Raw genomic sequence first — 22,589 nt, forward strand, 5'->3', positions numbered from 1 at the left:
CACACACACAGTTCACCACATAAAGTGCTGCTCATTCTAAAGTTGTCTGATTCTGAACTACACCATGGAAGCTTAAAAATAATAGAAGGTTCAATTTCAGTTTATTTTATTGCATTAGCCGTGTGGCCATAGCATGATATACATTGAAATAACAACATAAAATAGGGGCGGGGAGGTAAAGGTAGATATCGTCCTGGGCGATTACTTAAACAAAGAAAAAAAACGAGAAAAAAACTGCTGAGGCTGGAGGAGGACCGTTAAAGGGTCCTTCAGCTCCTCAGATATGTCCTAGCTCGATTGTCCTTGTACAATAAGGCTACTTGGAACTTCGTTCGGTTGTGCGGCGTATCGACTGCAGCTGTGGTGTTAAAGAAGAAGTTGGTGCCGCTTTCCTCTTCATTACACTAAGCAGGAAGTTTGCTGTCATCTCGGTAATCCAACATTCAGAATCCTGCAGAAAGAGGGACACTATCCAAGGCTGGATTGGAAGATGAAGCTTATTCACAAGGGGAGTTAAAAACCGAGATCTTTCATCTGTCCAGTTGGGACAGAAGAGCATTACATGTTCCATAGTCTCCAGGGCCGTGTCATTACAAGAGCATGTTCTATTTGCAATGGGAACTCTGGAATAACGACCCGACAGAACTGCTGTAGGAAAACAGTTGAGACGGGCGCAGGTAAAGGCCCTACGCTTAGCCTCCGAAGAAATTGTGAAGCAGTATAGAGGGATCCCTTCAGGGGGTGGAATAGCTAGGGCTAGGCCTGAACACGGTCCTCTTGCATAGGAAGCTGTGTTAGAAAAGTCAAGTTGCTGTAGTTTCTTTTTGATTAGAGGTAGGGCCGCCGGGCTGATACACTCTGAGCTAAGGACAGTTTTACAGTTCAAATTGAGAAGAGAGCGGAATTTGAGGTTAATTGTAGTTTTCCAAGGGGAATTATGAATATCTCTTAGGATCAGATTGGAAAAACCACCTCTAATTCGAGCATCCGATGTTAGTAGGTGGAAGCTGTAGGAAATGGCTCGGCTCCATGCTCGTTTAACAATTGAGGACTGGGCGAACTCGAGTCGTAGGGCTGCACCTGAGACACATCTCGGGACGCCGGAAAGAGATCTCAGAAACATATGAAGTGGGCGATCCAAGTTACCTGATATTGCTGTAGTCCATACTTCGCATCCATATAATAATTTAGGGACAACTTTGGCATTAAATATTTGAATTGCTGCTGGAAGGTGTTTGCCGCCCTTCTGGTGGTAAAATCGGACAATGGCGTTAGAGGTCGTGGTTGCAGCAAGAGAGGCAGATTGAAGATGGGTGGTCCAGGAGAGATTATAAGTGAATATTACGCCTAGATATTTAAAGGCTTTTACCTTTTCCAAGTAGCCACCTGTGATCTTAAGCGGCTCCAGTTTGAGTTTGCGGGAACGAGTGAAGTGGAGGACTTTCGATTTTTTATAATTAATATTAAGAGCTTCCGCCTTACAATAGGCGGTAAATGCGTTAACTGCGTTTGCTAGGTCCGCAGCTGTTCTGGATAAGATGACGGCATCATCAGCATAGAAAAGGGAAGCAACGGGGTGGCCTGCTAAGTGAGGAGGGTACTTAGATGCTAGCTTCAAAGTGGAAATTGCATCGTGAAGATAGAGATTAAACAATAAAGGGGCCAAGAGACAACCTTGTCGGACGCCCTTGGCCGTTGGAAATGGAGTAGTGAGGGAGCCGTTTGGACCACTTCGGACGCGAGCTGAGGTGTTTGAATAAAGGGAAATAATTAGGGAGAGGAGGTGCGAATCAATTCCCAGATGGGCAAGTTTGGACCATAATCTCTGCCTAGGAATGGAATCAAAAGCGGCCTCCAGGTCCATGAAAGCGGCAAATAGGTGGCCTTGCCTTGGAGCAGTGTATTTACTGGCAAGGTGATAGAGAGTTAGACAGTGGTCCGTGGTTGACGCTGACTTTCGGAAACCAATCTGTTCCAGCGGTAGAATATTCCTCTCCTGGACCCATGAGAGAAGTTCCTCCAATAAAACAGCGGCAAATATTTTCCCCGGGATGGATAATAAACTGATGGGGCAATAGTTCCTAGCGATGTTTGGCTGGCCGCCTTTGAAGATCGGAACTATTATAGCTTCTCTCCAGGGGTCGGGGATGTCTAGGGCGGAGGAGATAGCGGTGAATACAGGAGTCAGGTGTTCGCTCCACCAAAGAGGATCAGTCAGGAAAAGGTCTAATGGGACCATGTCTGGGCCGGGGGCCTTATTCCTTCGCATTGACATTATGATGTTGAAATAGAAGGTTTAAAATCCTTTTTTCTTTGCCTATCTATTTCCTTTGCTATACACAGCAAAGGAAACAGTTGCACTTCAAACTGTATATAGCACCCTGTTAGTAGCTTATGTTAATAGCAACATTTATTCTGTCTTAGTCTTCATTAGCTACTAACATGAGTTTGACCAAACTGTGGGAGGCAGTGGAAGACAGAGGAGTGCCTGGCATGCTCTGGTCCATGGGGTCACGAAGAGTCGGACACGACTAAACGACAAGTTTTCATCAACATCAATATAGGATTCTGTAGCCTTGGTTAATTTTCAGTTCATTTGTTCTCCCTCCCCACCTTTTTTTTAAAGCACCAATTTGTAACAAAGTGTTGGTACCATTTTGTTCATCTCTAAAGAATGACATTAATGTATTCATTCTCACACATCAGAAATTAACCAAGGGTTAATAGGCTCAATCCACTGGTTGTCTCTGCAAGCCGTCCTGACCCTTCTTGACAGTGTACTCACTTGAGCAAAATTAGTTTGTGGAAATGGGAAGTGATGACTACTGTAATTGGCAGCAATTCCTATGAATGCAGTGTTTGAGGGGAAAAGAAATATCAGGCTAATTAAAATTGCAACTAAACATGAAAACAGTCTGGTCAAACTTAAGTACTTCTATGTTCCACTGAACTAAGTTAAATGGGTGAAATTGAGGTATTTAATGGTACTTAACCTTGGCTAAATCATAGTTGTGCTTGCCAAGTCACTACATTTCTCCAAGTAAGCACATACTTATCAAGGCTCTTGTTGTTATTGCACCATTTGTGTACATGATGATTTCCTAAAAGGATGGAATAGGTCTGTTGCCCGTAGCACATACAATTTAAAAATGCACACAAAGAAGGCAGCAAAGGAAGGGAAAGGAAATTGATGGAGGGGTAAACAAGAGAATAATAATTTATTATTTCTATTACATGTTCTTACACTAGTTACTGTGGAACAGAGGTAGCCAACATGGCTTCAGATAATGTTGAACTATGCCTCACATCAGCCCAAGCAATCATGACCAGTGGTCATGAATGACAAGAACTGAAATCCAACAGCATTTGAAGGGCATCATATTGACTACCTCATGTTATTCGGCTATTTACCAAAGGCTTTGAAGGAAAGGTGGGGTTTGAGGAGAGATTTGAATGTTTAAGAGGTAGCCTCACAAAGGCATTCTAGGGGGTTCTTCCAGCCACAGTGGACTGCACAGAACAAGGGATGGGGTTGAGGGAGCTGAGGGTGATTAAGCTGGATGAGCAGAGGTTTGTGATGGGATAAGAGAGTGAAGAGCTGGGGTGAGGCCAGCTGGGGTTTTCAAAGTGAGACAAGATTGTTTTGTAGGGTCCTGGAGTAGACAGGATTAGACATTTAAGGAGAGGATTTGTGCAGTTGGAATTACAAGAGTGATGAGTAATTTTGTCAGTAAAGTTGGATCGATTTCAGGGTACCAAGGTGATACAGTGGAAGAACAGAGATGATGTGATTGCAGTAGTGCAAATTTTGACTTTTGTGGGAGACATTCAAAGTGAGTTAGCATCGGAGAGTAAACAATTCTTAAAATGGCCGTTACAGTCCACATATTTGTACAAATACTATTAAATGTAGTCTTTGATTGAGGGCAATGCCCTTTGCTTCTGAAAGCCTGAGTGAGTATGCCACATTTTTTACTTTAGTGTTCTTGTAGTTTTCTTCTAGTTTTATGGTACTAGCCTGTGCAGCAAAATGCCAGGCATAAGCTGCTCCATGAGAATGGAATTTATCTCTATCTACCTTCTCATTTGTTTTTACCTTACTCTTACTAATTTTACTCATCTTCTAAAGAACAGATCTATGCAGATTTCTAAAGCTGAAAGTGTAGTTGAAATTTAAAATAATTGTTTCATCTCCCATGTCCAAATGATGTTTAGTAATAGAATCACAATCCTTAAAATTACTTAATATTAAGGTAAAAAAGATAAAGGGTTGATTTTTGGAGCCTGCTCTTTATCTTCCATTATGTGTATCCTTACAAAATCATGTATTTATCCTTTTCTTCCCCAGTGCACTCCTTTTTGGCCTGAAAAAAATGAAAGCAAGTTACGTGTTAGAGTAGAACATTCTGACATTCCACCAAAAATTATACGGTTTGATAAGCAAGAAAATTGTTTGCTGCTACATTTAGACAACAGGGTGAGTAGCATAATTTACTAGCTACATAACTTTTAAATGCATGTTCTACCTTTTTCCTCTATCCAAAATGCATAGAATTGAAGGGGATTGCCATGAGTTTGATCCCAATTCCACCCCAAGATAGTTGCATTTAGCTCCCATTGAAACAACTGAGACGTAAGTTAGTCATGATAACCTATCTTTTCATATTGATTTCACTGGAAACTAAGTGCAACTATCTTGGAGTTTAATCCAACAACTAACTAACTTGGAGTGGAAGCCAACAAAGTACAGTCGTACCTTGGATCTCAAATGCCTTGGCTCCTGAACAAATCAGCTCCCGATCGAAACCTGGAAGTGAGTGTTCCGATTTTCGGAAGCCAAACATCCAGCACAGCTTCTGATTGGCTGCAGGATGCTCCTGTAGCCTATTGGAAGCTGTGCCTTGGTTTTAGAATGGTTTCAGGAGTCGAAGAGACTCCCAGAACGCATTCTGTTTGAGAACCAAGGTACGACTGTCATTCAGTTAGTACATTTCAGTTACATTTCATTTGTGCAAAGGAACTTCTCCTTTCTCCTCTTCCTGTGCACCTGCTCCAAATTTGCACCAGAGAGTTGGGGGAACTTCCAGAACAGTTTTAAGGAAGGTGCAGTGGTGAACAGGAAGAAGAGAGAAAGGGGATGTTCCGTTGGCACTGCCAGAAGTCCTTCCCTTGGCTAACAACCAGCTCCATATAAAGAAATCAAATGAATACTTTCAAATGAGCAAAATATGCCAAACTAATTCAGCTTTTAGAACTAACATAATTGTTGTGATAATAAATTAGACTAATGAATAAAATCAATTTTAATGCACTGTTTTCATATCTGGTAGCTTGGAGGCATTATTGTGGATGTTACACCAGCTGAACATTCAACAGCAATTACATTCTCTAATTATCATGATGGTGCAGCTCCCTTCCTGATAATTAACCATACCAAAGAAGAAATTATTGAATATGGGCAAAGGTACGTGTGGTGAAGGTAGGGGGGGGTTGGTTTATTTATTCTACAATAACAAAACACAGCTCCTTCTCCAGTGGTTCCCCTAAACTCACACCACTGCCACCAGTCTCACTTATTTCCTCTGAATCTTTAACTTACCAAGAACCTGGTAGGGTCAGATACAGGTACTACATATGTCAGAGGTATGGAAATATATTTATTACACAATGCCCATTAAAACTTATTTCAAATAAAGAGAATTTATTCACATGATATACAAGACTTCCTTCTAATTCTATAGAACACAGAACACTGTAGGATTTTGTCACATAGTTGCAGCTGGATAACTCAGTCTTGGTAGAGCATGAAGCTCTTAATCCTACGGTTGTTGGTTCGAGCCTCGCGTTGGGTAAAAAATTCCTGCATTGCAGGGGATTGAACTAATGACCTTAATGGTCCCTTCCAGCTATACAGTTCTATGATTCTATCTGAGTAAATACTGGTAATCAATAATACAAATTCTTTCCTGTATTATCTTACTAGTGCTTCACTGCCAAACAGGTATTGGGTATCTTAAAGAAGTTATTTGTTCAATTTAGCAAAGCAAGAGAAGACCACAGGATACTTGAGAAGTTGGTTCTGTCTCTGATGGCTTTTAACATCTGAACCTAATTCAGCAATCTTCCCCAGTCCCAGACACTTTACGCATGCTGGTTTTTGAATTCCATTCAAAAAGCGAAGGTTAAACTTCTAGGGAGAACCTATTGTACATTTGTTACATTTCTATACTGCCCATATAACCGAGAAAACAATTATATAGGCAGTTTACAGACCATTACCGTTACAAAGTGTAACACTGTGTTTTAAACGACAAAAACAAACAAACACTAAAACCAATGTTAAATAAATTAAAACGGCTAAAACCTCTATAAACAGAGCAGTTTAGGCCAACATCTAGCAAGCATAGGAAATAACTTGGTGTAAGAAGCTAAAACCACTAAAATAGATATTATAATTAATATTATACCTGGGAAAGCAAAAAGGTTTTCATTTGGTGCCTAAAGGTCCATAGTTGCTACTCAACTCACATCACTTGGCTGAGTAGCCTGAGGAAGTGTCTTCAATGAAGATCTCAAGGACTGGCCGGTAGATGCAGGAAAAAATCATCCTTCTAGAAATTTGACAACGGTTACTGAGGACCTGAATGGGTTGGGTTATGACCCTCGTCATGTGACAGAGGCAGGAGAGCAAAGAACTCTGGGAGGCAGGCACAGTCCCCTTCAGTTTTTTCTCTCCTTCCTGATGGATCAGGTCATTTTCTCCCGGCTCTCTCTGACCTTCTGTGTCAGCTAAGTGTTTTTAACTTCAACAGAACTTTATTTCTACTTCTTTACTGTTCCCTCCTATATCCTTTCTCTTTCTAGTATTGTGATTTACTATGTTTTTCTTGTTTTTTGTTGCAGTTCTCACTATGCAATGGAAGATGTTCTGTCCCCTAATAAAGCAGTTCTGTACACATGGGCTGATCCTGTAGGGTCTAGAACATTGAAATGGAAATGTGGAAAGAGCAGTGGGGAAGTAACTCAGAAAGATGTATGTATGCTACTATTAATAACGCTCAAATCAGTGTTGTTTATTAACAGTCAAAGAATCTAATACTTAAAATGTTTTGGCATAGTCAGGAGCAAAGATCCAGCAACTACAGACAGAATCCATGAGTCAATTGGATCTGGGCTATACCTTTTGTTGTAAGATGGCTTGCAGTGACTTACACAGGATTAGCTCTAACCTGACCTACAAGGTTATACAAGATTCCCAGCTAATTGGGAGCTTTGTTTGTAGCTGGTTGAAACCACACTATGCATCCAATAAAGAAAGTGTGGTTTCAACCAGCTACAAACAAAGCTCCCAATTAGCTGGGAAGGATGCATAGTTAAGGCGTCATCTGGATCAAGTGACATAATTTTAGTTATGTACGGATTGATTTGGGGCCATGTTGGGCACTGATAACCAGTAGCTGTGTCAGATGTGGATTGCAGCAGCTGATACCTAACAGTAGATGGAGATAAGCCAGAACCATTTTTGAAAAGATTGTAAGTGTATCCAAACTTGCAAATATATTAATTTCAAATATTTTTATACCCACCCTTCATACAAATCTAAACACAGTTTACAAGAGTAAAATCCAACTTCAGAAAATAAGATATTAAAGGAAAATAAAAGCACCTCACAATGAATTAACAGAGTAAAATACAAAGAAAAACAATCACAGTAACCAAGCAGTCTCTCAGTGTATGGTATCAGTAAACTACAGAATCCTTGGTGAATAAAAGGATTTTCCGGAGACTGTTGTCTTGAAAATGAACATTTGCTTGTCTTCCATTTTAGGACTTGATGACACCTATCCAAGTGGGAAGCAAAACTATTTATTTAGTTTCATTTTTTGAAGGCTTGCAGCGAATTATTCTGTTCACTCAAGATGAAAAAGTTTTCAAACTAACATATGAAAGTGAAAAAGCTGAACTGGCAGAACAAGAAATCATTATATCATTACAAGATGTTGGGATTTCTTTAGTAAATAACTATTCAAAACAGGAAGTAGGATACATTGGCATCACAAGGTAGTGTTGCTTTAATTTTAAAAACACAATGTTTTCATTTTAGCTACATATGTTGTTGGATTCAAGTGAATCTGCTTCTAGATGATATAACATAAGAATATGGGCATGATCCAGCCAGTTAAACATTCTTAACAGTGGATTTCTATTCTGATCTCAATATAACCTTACATCCAGGCAGGTGCATATAGTACAGTATTGCACTCTAAGTAATCATTCGTTTCAGTGGAACAGTATTAGACACATGCTTAAGTTTTCTGTCAAAATGATTAGGATTTGAAAATGCTTAAGTGTGACTGGATTGTGCTCAGTATAAATACAGTAAAGCCTCAATTGGGGCAAGTTAGAATTGTATCAGTTTCAGTACTCTAAAAATGCACAATAATTTTTCGAGCTTCCAAAAAGTTTTATTAGCGATTAAAGAGATACTTTTGGAACTGGAGTTCTTTTTGCTTCTAACAAAGAGCTCAATTTTCAAGGTTAAATAAATTTCAGAGGTATCATGAAACATCATTATTTATTGGGTTGTCAGGTGATAGTTTTGTTCATATATTTTTTCTGCAAAATATATTGTGTTTGATAACTATCAGGCAGGGTGAAGTTTACTGTTCTATTCTTTATTTTGTTTGCAAGTTCTGATATAATTTGGGAAACGAAACCTAAAAAAAAGTCAAGATGGAGGCCACTGAGTTTGAAACAAACTGAAATGCTGGAGAAAGAATTTAATGACTACTGTGATCACTCACCCACAGAAAATAAAATAGTGGAGCTGGATGATAATACTCCGGTAATGTTAAGGGGAATTTTGTTTGTTTGTCCATTTAAAATACATTCGTAACATAAAGCTTAGCATAACTGGATATTGCTCTTTTACTAGAAACTTGTCAGTACGGGGTCATATTCAACTATGTTTTACTCAGAGTAGACACATTGAAATTAATGAGCATGCCTAAGAAAGTTCCATTAATTTCCATGTGTCTGCTCTGAGTAAAATGAGTTGAATCTTCTGCTCCTTGCCTTGACTTTGTGTCCTGCTGTAATTTGTTCCACAACAGAGGCTTAGAGCCTGATCTTATTTATATTCACTCCAGGATAAATTCCACCAAGAGTAACTGCATAGAGTTATGACTTTCATCTGCCTTCTGCTCTCTGGATGGGGGGGAAGGCATGAGCACCCTGACCCCTAGTTCTCAGCAGTTGTGGTTCTCCTTCATGATCTCTATACTGTCCCACAGTATTCTACCAATGCATCTTCTCAGCATAAGGATTTCTGCTTGTACAATGGGACTTTCCTCCCCCCATTCCCCAAATCTCCAGATTTAGGGGGGCACATGGTGGGAATAGGGGGGAAACATCCTGTTGTACAAAGTGAAATCCTTTGGCTGATAAAACGTTTGCCTTAGCTCTATGCTGGGTTCCACCCATGGATTCTGCACCTGGGCACTTTTTAGTAACAGGTAAAAGTTTATTCTTGACGACCACAAGAGTGAATGCTAAGCAGCCCAGTTGTCTTCTCTCATGTGTCAGAAGCCCCTGAAAGAAAAATGATTCTCTACTGCTGCTTAAGTACTTGCTTAAATGTGTCCCTTAAATAACACTGACACTGAAGTGGTTATATTTGGCTAGATTCTGACTCATGTTGTATTTGAAAGATTTATAAGAAATGGCATTAAGATCTGGACATCTTTTTCCTTTCAATATGACAGGTCTGCTTGACACCTACCGGTAATAACATGAAAATGCTTCAACCAAATGAAATCCCTGTGAGAAGAAGCTTCTTGCCAGCTTTAAAAGTACAATATAGTACATCTGAACATCAGTCATCCTTCAGAGTCCAGATTTATAGAATACAAGTATGTTTCAAGGTTACCAATAAAGAATATTCAAAACCCTTTAATGCAACATCATAATTGAGACAAGGAAGATAATAAAGTAGCTTTCAGGGTTTTTACCTGAGAATGATGGATGACATTCCTCATAGGGGGGATGCCTCCTGCTGGAAAGAATAGGCAGGGTCCACTGAAGTCTTTTGCCTCCTCTCCCAAGGGAGGGAATCATCCCTCTCACCAGACTGGCTGCAGATGGTGATGGTTGGAGCCTTTTGTTCTCTCTTGAATATTTGGCTTTTCTTGGTCTTGCGCATTTCTTATTGCAGATTTTGTGAGTTGGGTTTTTAACTGTTACTACTGTTTTGGTTATACAGTGGTACCTCGCAAGACGAATGCCTCGCAAGACAAAAAACTCGCTAGACGAAAGGTTTTTCCGTTTTCGATTTGCCTCGCAAGACGAAATTTCCCTATGGGCTTGCTTCGCAAGACGAAAACGTCTCGCGGCTTTGTTTCCTTTGTCTAAAAACAAAGACATGTTTTGTTTATAAAGTTAATTTATTTTCCCTTCAATTTTTGAACTGCTCTTTACAGTATGTGTGACTTTAAAGAGCAGTTAATAAACGGTTGTTGTACCAAATTTGGCTTTGTTTGGACTTTTTTTGACCATAGGAACGCATTAATTGATTTTCAATGCATTCCTATGGGATTTCGTGATTCGCAAGACGAAAAATTCGCTAGACGACAAAACTTGCAGAACGAATTAATTTCGTCTTGCGGGGCACCACTGTATTTTATCTCAGTACATTACTCCATTGCCCTGTGTGTTTGTGTGTATGCTTCATTTCTTTTTTATTCCCCCCCCCCCCAGTTTTCCCCCTTGTGGTCTGAGGGAGAATTGTGTCTTCACAAGGGGCGTTTTGACTTCATCACTGTTCCCTGGGAGCCCTGACTTTGATTTCTGAAGAGCACGAAGCTTAGCAGGTCCCTCATTTACATTTACAATACTGAGCAGAGCCACCATTTTGTTTAAACACTTGTTGCTCATAAAACAACCCACCTAAGTGGGAGCACCATTTTCTCTTTGATCAGAATGTTGCCCGCCCCAACATCACCATTAATTAAGCACTTTTGCACACCAAACCACAGCATCGTTGCTTGGTTCCTGCCCCGCCCTGCATCATTGATCAGTGTGCTTTGAATTTCAGCTTTCTTTAATCCTTTCAACATCCTCTGCCTTTTGAATTTCTGGGGGGTTGATCAGTGCACGGACAGTTTGTGCATGACCAGCTTCTTCCTTCCTTTTTGGCTATGGTCTTGCATAATCGTTATGGCTTTGCCTCTTTCTTCTGCGCCTCTGACCATGAAGATTGTACAGGAGGCTACTGGTCAGACTCCAATGTCACCTTCTCTTGGAGTGCCTGATATTATTAGGCAGGAGCCTCTGATTCACACACTCATTCTGCAGGTGGGGTGAGTCGTGCTGCTTTCTGTGTGAGTCATATTGGTTTCCTCTCATGGGTACACTTCTGCATTCACAAAGAGGTTAAGGACTCCTTCCCTTGTCGTAAATACAGAAGTCAGAAGCGCATAAGGCCCATAGAAAGCCCATAAGGAAAAGAGTAAGCACCATCCTGGAGGTATATGAGGAATGTCATCTGTCATTCCCAGTAAACAGAAATTCACAGTAAGACAAAATTTGGTTTTTACAGATAATGGATTACACACAACTGAATTCTGTTCAGGACCTGAAATGAATGTGCTGCAATCCAAAGTTACTCTGGGCTGTGGGGATGAGGTGGGATTCAGCAGAGGCATCCCTCTGCTCACTTCTGCTTCTGCCATCATTCCAGCGGTACAGATAGCCCCATTCATGTCCTGAACATGCATGCAGAAAGTATCTGGAGGTATCTCTACTTGCAGGGTCCAGCACATAACCTCAAAATGAGGTGTCCTGAGGGCAGAGCTGAGCCAGCCCAGTATAGGCTGCATCCTGATCTGCTCTCATAGCCATGGCTAGCCAGTCTGTCTGCCCCACTTTCCAACATGATGAGCTGCCAGACTATGGATGCAGAGATAGTCCTTGAGCCTTGGTCATGACCATTAATTTCAGTGGGACTTCTCTGATTGTGATCAAACCCATGCAATTATGCCCTCTCGACCACTTCATTCTGAAGAACTGGCACTGTTACAGGTGCCACATAATATCCATTCTGCTTTTGTAAGAAATCAATATTTTAATGTGGCAGCATCTACATTTTTTAACTCCGTGACATTTGCCAGGTGCCTTCCCTGTACTCTTTTTGGCACCTGCGAAAAACATTTTTATTTAGACAAGCCTACCCAGATATTTAGAATGCTGTTGTGTTTTAGTTGATTTATTTTTTTGAATGTTTAAATTGTTTTTACTAATAACCTTGCTGTTTTATTTTTTCCTGTAAACCACTTTGAGGTTTTCTACAACCAAGCTGTATATAAATTTTATAAAATAAATTCAGAAATAACACAATCAGTATAAACTGGGCTTCTTGAAAGCATCTTTATAATAGAAAACATTTTTTTAATTTTCAAATGACAAAATTTGAAAATAGATGTTTTTGCAAAGTGTATTAAGTGTCAAGTATTTTATTCAATTCATCTTACAAATACAGTGGTGCCTCGCAAGACGAAAAGAATCCGTTCTGTGATTCTCTTCGTCTAGCGGTTTTTTCTTCTTGCGAAGCAAGCCCATTGACGGATTAGCGTATTAGCGGCTTTTAGCGGCTTATCTGCTGATCGGATCAGCTGATAAGCGGTTTAGCAGCTTAGAAAAGGGGGGGGGGAAAACCAGCAGGAACTCGCAAGACATTTTCGTCTTGCGAAGCAAGCCCATAGCAGATTCGTTTTGCGAAGCACCTCCAAAACGGAAAACCCTTTCGTCTAGTGAGTTTTCCGTCTTGCGAGGCATTCGTCTTGCGGGGCACCACTGTATCAGAATTCGGAATAATATAGGTTAAATTATATACAGACCTTCAACATTTAGAATTCAGCCTTCATGTAATGGAGAAGCTAATAGGAAGTATAATTGTAAATTAGGACAAAAATAAGCATTTGCAAATGAACATCTAACATGCACCATATTGTCATTACCCTTATCAGATACAAAACCAGATTCCTGGAGCCATATTTCCCTTTGTGTTCTATCCTATTAAACCTCCCAAGTCCATCTCCTTGGATTCAGGTTTGTTAATACAGTTTAATGCATTGTTATTATTTTTCTGCATCTGTAATAATTAAGAAGAAGGAAACATTGAGATCTTCATGGGGGGAAGTCATTCATAGTAAGATTAGAAAATAAACTACATTTTGTTGATGGGTTTGCATAGTCCTAAATTTGCTAGAAGTTGAAATGTCTCAGCATTTCATGAAAGCATATTATGCAAACATTTGTCTTTTCTTTTTTAACAACAATAGGTTCTTGTCAAAGAACAAGACCAGTCAAAGAACAAGACCAGTATATAGTCTCTTTAGGAAGCAAAGTGATTCCAGTCCTAATCTGGAAGTAATCTGTGATTTTGTGAGACACAGCTTCTGCCATTTGTATTTTCCATGGTCCTTGTTCTGGGGCAATGAAGGATTCACCACCTTTCCCTGAAATCTGTTAGCTGTAGATAACACTTGCAGACAACATATGATTGTCAAGCAAGAATGTTCTCCTAGGATGGATTGGGAACAGCAAGGGACTCGGTGCCCTTAGGAAACCTAGAACTTACTTTGAGACCTATACAATTGATGCAGTTGGAATTTGAAAATAACTTCTATGTAACTTCATTAAACTGTTCACAGTCAGTGTATATCTGCTGAACGTATATTGAAAATATTTGTGGATGTGCACTCCTCATTTTAGAAAGTAGTGTCATTTCTTCCCATATATGCCTCTAATACCTTAGGCCATTGGTTTGTCCAACCCTTCCATTATATCCTTTGCAAATGAACTCAGTTCTATATATTATAGTTTACATGTCAAAATAAATTGAATTCTACATAAGTATGAGTCATTTTTACGCACTCCTGTTTCCTGTTTGGAATTTTCATAGAACCCAAACCCTTTACTGATGTCAGTATTGTCATGAGAACTGCAGGGCATTCTCAAATATCACGTATAAAGTAAGTATATATTCCTTTTTCATTCTTAAATCTAGACTGCCTTTCTACTTAATCCATATGAATTCAGTTGGAACTTTCATTAATAGAATTTTTTTATATTTTTATGAACTGGTGGATTTTAAAGACAAAGACATTATTAACAAAACAAAAACAAAAACGCTTCTGCAATGTGACACTTTTAAACTATTTTGCAGGTATTTTAAGGTCCTAATTCAAGAGATGGATCTCCGATTAGATCTTGGGTTTCTTTATGCATTGGCTGAATTCTTTACATTTGCAGACGAAGTGCCCAAAGATCAAGAGGTACAAATTATTGTTCATTGGAGTTAAAAAGCAACAAACCATAATGTGTGTTGGCTCAATTTTTTTATACACTGTATTGAATATTTTGTACCAAATGGTGCTTAATGAGAAATATGGAACATGTGCTACATTGGACATATAAACAAGGTCAAACACTGTTCGTCATCAAATAAGAAATAGAACATGAAATATTTCTACACATTGACATCAACCCAGAAGGTTCTTTAAACTCAACAGAATAGCTATACCATTTGTCATGAAACTGGTAGTGTATAATTTGGCTTTAAGAAATGCTGGTTTTAAGTTAATGAAGGAGCGTCTCCACCCCCATCATTCTGCCTGGACACTGAGGTCCAGCACCGAGGGCCTTCTGGCGGTTCCCTCACTGTGAGAAGCAAAGTTACAGGGAACCAGGCAGAGGGCCTTCTCGGTAGTGGCACCCACCCTGTGAAACGCCCTCCCATCAGATGTCAAAGAAATAAACAACTATCTGACTTTTAGAAGACATCTGATGGCAGCCCTGTTTAGGGAAGTTTTTAATGACTGATGTTTTAATGTATTTTTAATCTCTTGTTGGAAGCCGCCCAGAGTGGCTGGGGAAACCCAGCCAGATGGGCGGGGCATAAGTATTATTGTTATTCTTATTCTTATCTTCACAGATAGAACTCTTCAAAAAGGATGTAGAATCTGTACATGAGGAATTGAAGAATATATCATCAACAGATACATCACAAATCAGCCTATATGAATATTTTCATATTTCTCCAATCAAGGTATGTGTATGTCATAACTGTTATGTTTGGATATTTAAATACGCAGCCAATAAACAAGAGTGAAGATGAAGGTGATTATATTAATGCATGAAACCCCACTTTACTCAGAATGAAGCACAGCTTCCAGCCCATTCATACTCCACCTACAAACAGCCCAGCTGCAGTGATTTTTATACAGTACATCCATATCCCTTCCTTTGAGCAATAATGCATTCACAGCCCTTCTACCCCAAGAAAGCTGGGAATCTGTGCTGCACATGTTGCTACAGACACTGCCCCTTTTTAAGTTGGAGTCAGTGTCCTTTGCTGCGGTGGGAGATGTGCCCCAAAAGGACAGGAGGGACAGTCTGGACAGAGCAGAGGGGTTCACTTCTGAATAAATAGAAGATCTCACTTTAAGCCCGAGATTCTTGGTTTGTAATACTCTCCCACTTTTACCTTTATAATTAAAATGGAGTTAAAATGCTATAGCGTTTAGTTTAAATGTTGATCAGTGTTTAAAAAGCACTGGTAAAACCACTCCTTAACAAATCCTCCCTGGATTCAGAAAGTCTAAGTAACTAGATTCAGTTGCCAGTAAGGCAGTTGCCAATCTCCCCTTCTTCAGCAAGGTTCTTGAGCAGGTGGTCATGGACCAGATCCAGGTGCTCTTGGAGGAAACTGATTTTTCTAGATCCATTTCAGTCAGGGTTTAAGCCCAGTTTTGGCACAGAAACTGCTTTGGTTGCACTGTATAATGAGTTTTGTCTGGAGAGAAACAAGGGAAATGTGTCCTTGTTAATTCTCCTCAGCTTCTCAGTAGCTTTCAATATCATCAACCATTGTATCCTTCTGGAGGGGCTGTCCACGTTAGGGGTAGGTGGCACTACTTTGTGGTGGTTCCAGTCCTACTTGGATGGTTTGTTTCCAGTGGGTGATGCTTAGGGAGTGCTATTTAGTCCTCTAGAACCTTCAATGTCGCATTCCTCAGAGTTCAGTGTTTGCTGTTTACCATCTACATGAAACCACTGAGCAGGGTTATATGGAGTCTCGGAGTATGTCAGCAATATGCTGATGGCACACAGTTCTACTTCTCCTTTGCATCTGCAGGTGAGGCAGTGAATGTGCTGGACCATTGTCTTGCCTCAGTGATGGACTGGATAAGAGCCAACAAACTAAATCTCAATCCAGATAAGACTGAGTCACTGTTAGGGGTGGTTCTGTACTGCCAGATGGATGGGAGATGTCTGCTCTAGATGGGGTTACACTCCCTCTGAAGGAGTGGGTACGCAGCCTGGGGGTACTCCTGGATTCTTTGCTGTCATTTGAGAATCAGATGGGCTTGGTAATGCAGCGTGCCTTCCATCAGCTTCAGCTGGTGGCTCAGCTGTGCCTCTTATCTGGCCAGGGGTAGCCTAACTTCTGGCCATGGTTTGGGAACCTCTAGGTTAGATTAGGGCTGCCTCTGAAGACGGTTTGGAAACCTCAGTTGGTGCGGAATTCAGTGGCCAGGTTGCTCACCAAGGCAAGTCGGTTTGAGTATATTACACAGATTCTAGCCTGGCTGCCAATTAGTTACCAGGCCTAATTCAGAGTGCTAGTTTTGACCTATAAAGCCTTAAATGGCTCAGGACCACAATACCTCAAGGTCCTCCAGTTCCCATATGAACCGACCCACGCCCTGCAATCACCATCTGAGACTCTTCTTTGTGTGCCCCCTCCATAAGAAGTGCGGAGGGTGGCAACAGAAGAACAGGCCTTTACTGTGGTGGCTTCCCATCTGTGGAATGCTCTCCCCAGGGAGGCTCGCCTGATGCCTTCATTACATGTCTTTAAGTGCCGGGTGAAAACATTTCTCTATCACCAGGCCTTGGGCTGATTAACATTCTATGGCCTTTTAAATATGTTTGTGGAGGGGGAGTTATTAGTTTGTTTTTATTTTATTTGTATTCTCATTTTATATTTTAATGTTGCGAATCACCCTGTGATCTTCAGCTGAGGGGTTGTATACAGATTTAATCAATAAATAATAATAGTTTTAGTTTTGCTGCAGCTGATCTTGCAAGACCAGGGCCTCAAAAGTGCACAGCAGCTCTCGTATGGAAGCATTCCACAACACAAGAGCCCCAGGACTTCTAGTGAGAGAGATGCCCAGCACTATATATCCTTACCCCAAGGTCTCATTTGAGGATTTGAAACCTCATATCCATAGTCCTAGTCATACACTTTGTACCATACTAGTTGATGGTTTATATTTTTGTGCAATAACAGTGGTAAGCATTCTTATCAGGCTGACTTATATGTAAGATATAATAATGCAATATCATAGCAAAAATATTTTTAAGATCTAAGGTAGCATCCCACATACTACTGGTGTTTCCCATATTTTCATCCCCTCCCCCCCTCTCATTTCAGTTACACTTAAGTTTTTCACTTAGCACTCCTGGAGACGATAGCAACAAGGAAGAGACACGCAAGGAGCTAATTCCAGTTCAGTCCTTAAACCTCTTGTTAAAGAGTATTGGGGCCACACTCACAGATGTGCAGGATGTTGTTCTTAAGTAAGTAGAATATTCACTTAGTTGATTTTAATTAAAACATTACATACAGAATATATTTTATTTTGCCATTTTAATGTAATTTACTTGTTCTAGATTGGCATTCTTTGAGCTCAACTACCACTTTTGTACTACAGAGCAACTGCAGTGGGCTGTAGTTATGCATTATTCAAAGCAGGTTAGTATATCATGAACCTAACATGAATTGACCAATTTGCTTGGCACCTTCATTACATAACTTTAGGTGCCAGCCAGGCAAAAAAAAAAAACCCTCTTTAACCAGGCATTTGGTTGGTTCTATGGGTTTTTAAATGTGTTTGTGGGAGGGGTTTGTTTTCATTTTATTACATATTTTGTATTCTCGTTTTGTATCTTTCTGTTGTGAACCACCCTGGGAGCATAGGCTAAAGGGTGGTATACAAATTTAATTAATAATAATAAATAGCTGCGTAGACAGACTCACAAAAATGAGTTATTTGTAGATTCCTTTGTAGATTGAAATTATATGCTTTAAATATATATTTTCTATAACATGTTTATTTGCATTTTAGGCTATTAAGCAAATGTATGTTCTTATTCTTGGACTGGATGTTTTGGGCAATCCATTTGGATTCATAAGAGACTTGTCTGAAGGAGTTGAAGCATTCTTCTATGAACCATACCAGGTGTGTTCTCCACCTAGTTTTTCCTCAAGGCAATCTAAGACAGGCTGTACTAGCATGTAAATATTTACAGTGGAAGGCAACAGCCACTTCACATAAAATTCTGCAAAAAGTGTAGAAAGATACTGAGTTTTCGAATGCCTAATCACTGTGGAAGGAACAAATTTGTGGTAGATGTCCTTTGGAGTATTGCCAGACTGTCATGAGAGCGCCTGGACTAAAATTTGTCATCCAAAAGCTTTATTCACCTGGTTTATCACCACAACAATGATTAACATTGGGCTTCAGCAAAGCAAAGAATTTAATTCAACAGTGCCTATATGACACTGAACGACAAAATAATTTGGCCAACATAAGGAAATTTTGTCAATGGTATGATTATTTCTCACCTAGTCTCCTTGACACATTGACACCCTACTTGCAAAATTTAACAGTTCCAAAATACAGACATGCTTTCACTTATGCAAGATTGAACATACTGTACTTGAAGGTTGATTTCAAAAAATTTCGCTGGAAAACAGTTTATGTCCATGTGGAGATGGCAGTATTGAATTGCCTGCTTCTTGGGAGAAAAGTGATGACAAACCTAGACAGCATCTTAAAAAGCAGAAACATCACCTTGCTGACAAAGGTCCGAATAGTTAAAGCTATGGTTTTCCCAGTAGTGATGTATGGAAGTGAGAGCTGGACCATAAAGAAGGCTGATTGCCGAAGAATGGATTCTTTTGGTTTCTGGTGCTGGAGGGGACTCTGGAGAGTCCCATGGACTGCAAGAAGATCAAACGCATCCATTCTGAAGGAAATCAGCCCTGAGTGCTCACTGGAAGGACAGATCGTGAAGCTGAGGCTCCAATACTTTGGCCACCTCATGAGAAGAGAAGACTCCCTAAAAAAGACCCTGATGTTGGGAAAGATGGAGGGCACAGGGAGAAGGGGACGACAGAGGACGAGATGGTTGGATAGTGTTCTCGAAGCTACCAGCATGAATTTGACCAAACTGTGGGAGGCAGTGGAAGACAGAAGTGCCTGACATGCTCTTGTCCATGTGGTCACAAAGAGTCGGACACGACTAAACGACTAAACAACAAACTGCTAGATTGTACTCTTTATAAATATTTGAGGAGTGAGAATCTAGGGATCTTGGTGGACCACAAGCTTAGTATGAGTCAACAGTGTGATACAGCAGCAAAAACAAAGCTAATGTTATTCTAGGCTGCATCAACAGAAGTGAAGTGTCCAGTTCAAGGGAAGTAATAGTACCACTCTATTCTGCCTTGGTCAGACCACACCTGGAATACTGGAATTCTGGACACTAAAATTTAAGGAGAATATGGACAAGCTGTAATGTGTGTCACGGAGGGCATCTAAGATGACCAAGGGTCTGTAAGCCAAGGTGTATGGGGAAAGGTTGAAGGAGGTATGTTTAGCTTGGAAAAGAGATTGAGAGGAGATATGATACCCATCTTCAAATATCTGACGGGCTATCACATGGAGGATTCCAACGAAACATCAGGAAGAGCTTTCTGACAGTAAGAGCTGTCTCCCTCAGGAGGTTGGGTGGCCATCTGTCCTGGATCCTTTCACTGAGATTCCTGCATTGCAGGGGGTTGGATTAGATGACGCTAGAGATCCCTTCCAAGTCTACAATTCTATTATTCTTAGCAGAAAAGAACTGGTTGTAGGTTATCAATCAGAATATTTTAAAGATATTTGTCTTTCTTCTTCTTAGGGGGCTATCCAGGGTCCAGAAGAGTTTGTAGAAGGAATGGCACTGGGTCTTAAAGCCCTAGTTGGTGGTGCTGTTGGTAAGCAGTCATTTTTTTACACATAGGTAAAAGCTGCAAAAGTAATCTTTGCATTTTTTTACTCTTTAAAACATTGAATATTTTTCATTAAATCTCTTATGCTAATAGGTGGATTAGCTGGTGCTGCATCAAGAATAACAGGTGCTATGGCTAAAGGAGTAGCAGCAATAACTATGGATGAAGACTATCAGCAGAAGCGAAGGGAAGCCATGAATAGGCAGCCTGCTGGCCTGAAAGAGGGTATCACTCGTGGTGGAAAAGGCTTGGTATCTGTAAGAAACATCACATAACGTATTTTAATATTGATAGATTGAATGGTTTCAACACTAGTTCTTTGGCAGATAGAGTTGCAGTCACAAACTGCATAAATTATATTCTCGTTCACATCAGAAGTGAACATGATGGGTTTCTGACAGCAGAGTTGCTGCTCCCTTGCAAAAGAGGGAAGAGGCACAGAGATGGAGAGGTTGGTGTAATGCAAATAGTGTGACTGCAAGCAGCAGTGACTCAGCTGTCGGGAGGTCAGGTGAGCTGGCCCCACCACACCATTTGCTATTGATCCATGCTCTCATTAAGGTAAGATTGAAAATATTGGCTATGATTGAGAGTAAGTTAAAGTTTATATTAGGAATTCAGTCTCCATTATTTTTATGCTCCAGTACAGGCATAGGCAAACTCCGGCCCTCCAGATGTTTTGAGACTACAATTCCCATCATCCCCGACCACTGATCCTGTTAGCTAGGGATGATGGGAATTGTAGTTAACCTCTGGAGGGCTGGAGTTTGCCTAAGCCTGCTCCAGTACTTTGGCAAATGAGTGTTTAGACCCCTGGGCTCTCACTTGGGGGTGCCTCAAGGTTCCATCCTCTCCCCCATGCTTTTTAACATCTACATGCAGCTGCTGGGAGAGATCATCAGGGGGTTTGGGCTGGGTGTTCATCAGTATGCGGATGTTGCCCAGCTCTGCCTCTGTGAAGGCGGTGAAGGTCCTGTGTGAGTGTCTGGAGGCAGTTGGAGGATGGACGGCGGCTAACAGATTGAGGTTGAATCCTGATAAGACAGAAGTACTGTTTTGGGAGGACAGGGCGGGTGGGTATGGAGGACTCCCAGGTCCTGAATGGGGTAACTGTGCCTCTGAAGGACCAGGTACACAGCCTGGGAGTCATTTTGGACTCACAGCTGTCCAAGGAGGCACAGGTCAGTTCTGTGTCCAGGGCAGCTGTCTACCAGCTCCATCTGGTACAACAGCTGAGACCCTACCTGCCTGTGGACTGTTGCCAGAGTGGTGCATGCTCTGGTTATCTCCTACTTGGACTACTGCAATGCGCTCTGTGTGGAGCTACCTTTGAAGGTGACTCGGGAACTACAACTACCGGTAATCCAAAATGCGGCAGCTAGACTGGTGACTCGGAGCAGCCGCCAAGACCACATAACACCGGTCCTGAAATACCTACATTTGCTCCCAATACGTTTCCGGACACAATTCAAAGCGTTGGTGCTGACCTTTAAAGCCCTAAATGGCCTTGGCCCAGCATACCTGAAGGAGCGTCTCCACCCCCTCACTCAGCCCAGACACTGAGGTCCTCCTCTGAGGGTCTTTTACTGGCTCCCTCACTGCGAGAAGCAAAGTTACAGGGAACCAGGCAGAGGGCCTTCTCGGTAGCGGCACCCTCCCTTCAGATGTCAAGGAGATAAAGAACTATACAACTTTTAAAAGACATCTGAAGGCAGCTCTGTTTAGGGAAGCTTTTAATATTTGATGAATTATTGTATTTTAATATTTTGCTGAAGCCACCCAGAGTGGCTGGGGAAACCCAGCCAGATAGGCGGGGTATTAATAATAAATTATTATCATTATATAATCAACTTCACAGTCTTAAATCATGCTGAGAAATCCATTTTAGACCAAAAGTTGAGATACCATTTTGTTTTAACTTGCAGGGTTTTGTCAGTGGAATAACAGGAATAGTAACAAAGCCAATAAGAGGTATGATCGTTCTCTCAGTTTGTACTGTGTTATTTGAACCTAAAGCTGCTATTTGCTGAGATATACTTTATGTGAAAAACAAGCTACTTTTTACCTGCTGCTGACAAATGAAGCAAAATAGAAAAATAATAATGTATGTTTACAATTGTTATAATGGTGTGTCAAGTTTTAATTAGCACTAAGCCAAAATAGCCTCCTGTCTACCATTTTGCGGACTGTGATTGGATGGGAGTGCATTTTGATAATATTTAGGAGAACTTACAGAGAGGGGTGAAGTTTTTTCACCATTACCAGCACTTACCACATTCCCTGCTGCTGTTGGACAGCATTTCCCCCTTATTCCTTTAACTTCAGGACCAGACTGAGGGCCGAAAGTACTGCTTGCACTCTGATTTGGATCCAGATATCCTCAGTGTTGCAGGGGGCATGCATTTTGTGAAACCTTTTACACTCTTCCTCTCCCACAGCCCTCCTTTAAGCTGGAAAAGTTTAT

General features: G+C 40.8%; 1 protein-coding gene across 3 annotated transcripts in view; it reads left to right on the forward strand.

Moving 5' to 3' along the window:
- The window catches only part of VPS13A (vacuolar protein sorting 13 homolog A), a 152,910-nt gene that overhangs the window by 112,904 nt on the left and 17,417 nt on the right, over window positions 1-22,589 (forward strand). For all 3 annotated transcript variants that reach the window (XM_081213486.1, XM_081213487.1, XM_081213488.1), the window contains exons 51-66: window positions 4,349-4,477; window positions 5,331-5,464; window positions 6,904-7,033; window positions 7,829-8,061; window positions 8,692-8,845; window positions 9,765-9,911; window positions 13,023-13,104; window positions 13,961-14,030; window positions 14,225-14,333; window positions 14,993-15,106; window positions 17,501-17,646; window positions 17,740-17,821; window positions 18,195-18,308; window positions 20,035-20,110; window positions 20,219-20,382; window positions 22,051-22,096. In XM_081213486.1, coding sequence (XP_081069612.1) covers window positions 4,349-4,477; window positions 5,331-5,464; window positions 6,904-7,033; window positions 7,829-8,061; window positions 8,692-8,845; window positions 9,765-9,911; window positions 13,023-13,104; window positions 13,961-14,030; window positions 14,225-14,333; window positions 14,993-15,106; window positions 17,501-17,646; window positions 17,740-17,821; window positions 18,195-18,308; window positions 20,035-20,110; window positions 20,219-20,382; window positions 22,051-22,096 — 1,930 coding nt within the window. The remainder of the gene's footprint in view (window positions 1-4,348; window positions 4,478-5,330; window positions 5,465-6,903; window positions 7,034-7,828; window positions 8,062-8,691; window positions 8,846-9,764; window positions 9,912-13,022; window positions 13,105-13,960; window positions 14,031-14,224; window positions 14,334-14,992; window positions 15,107-17,500; window positions 17,647-17,739; window positions 17,822-18,194; window positions 18,309-20,034; window positions 20,111-20,218; window positions 20,383-22,050; window positions 22,097-22,589) is intronic.

This window comes from Podarcis bocagei (genome assembly GCF_964188305.1).
Source record: "Podarcis bocagei genome assembly, chromosome: 11".
Lineage (NCBI taxonomy): Eukaryota > Metazoa > Chordata > Lepidosauria > Squamata > Lacertidae > Podarcis > Podarcis bocagei.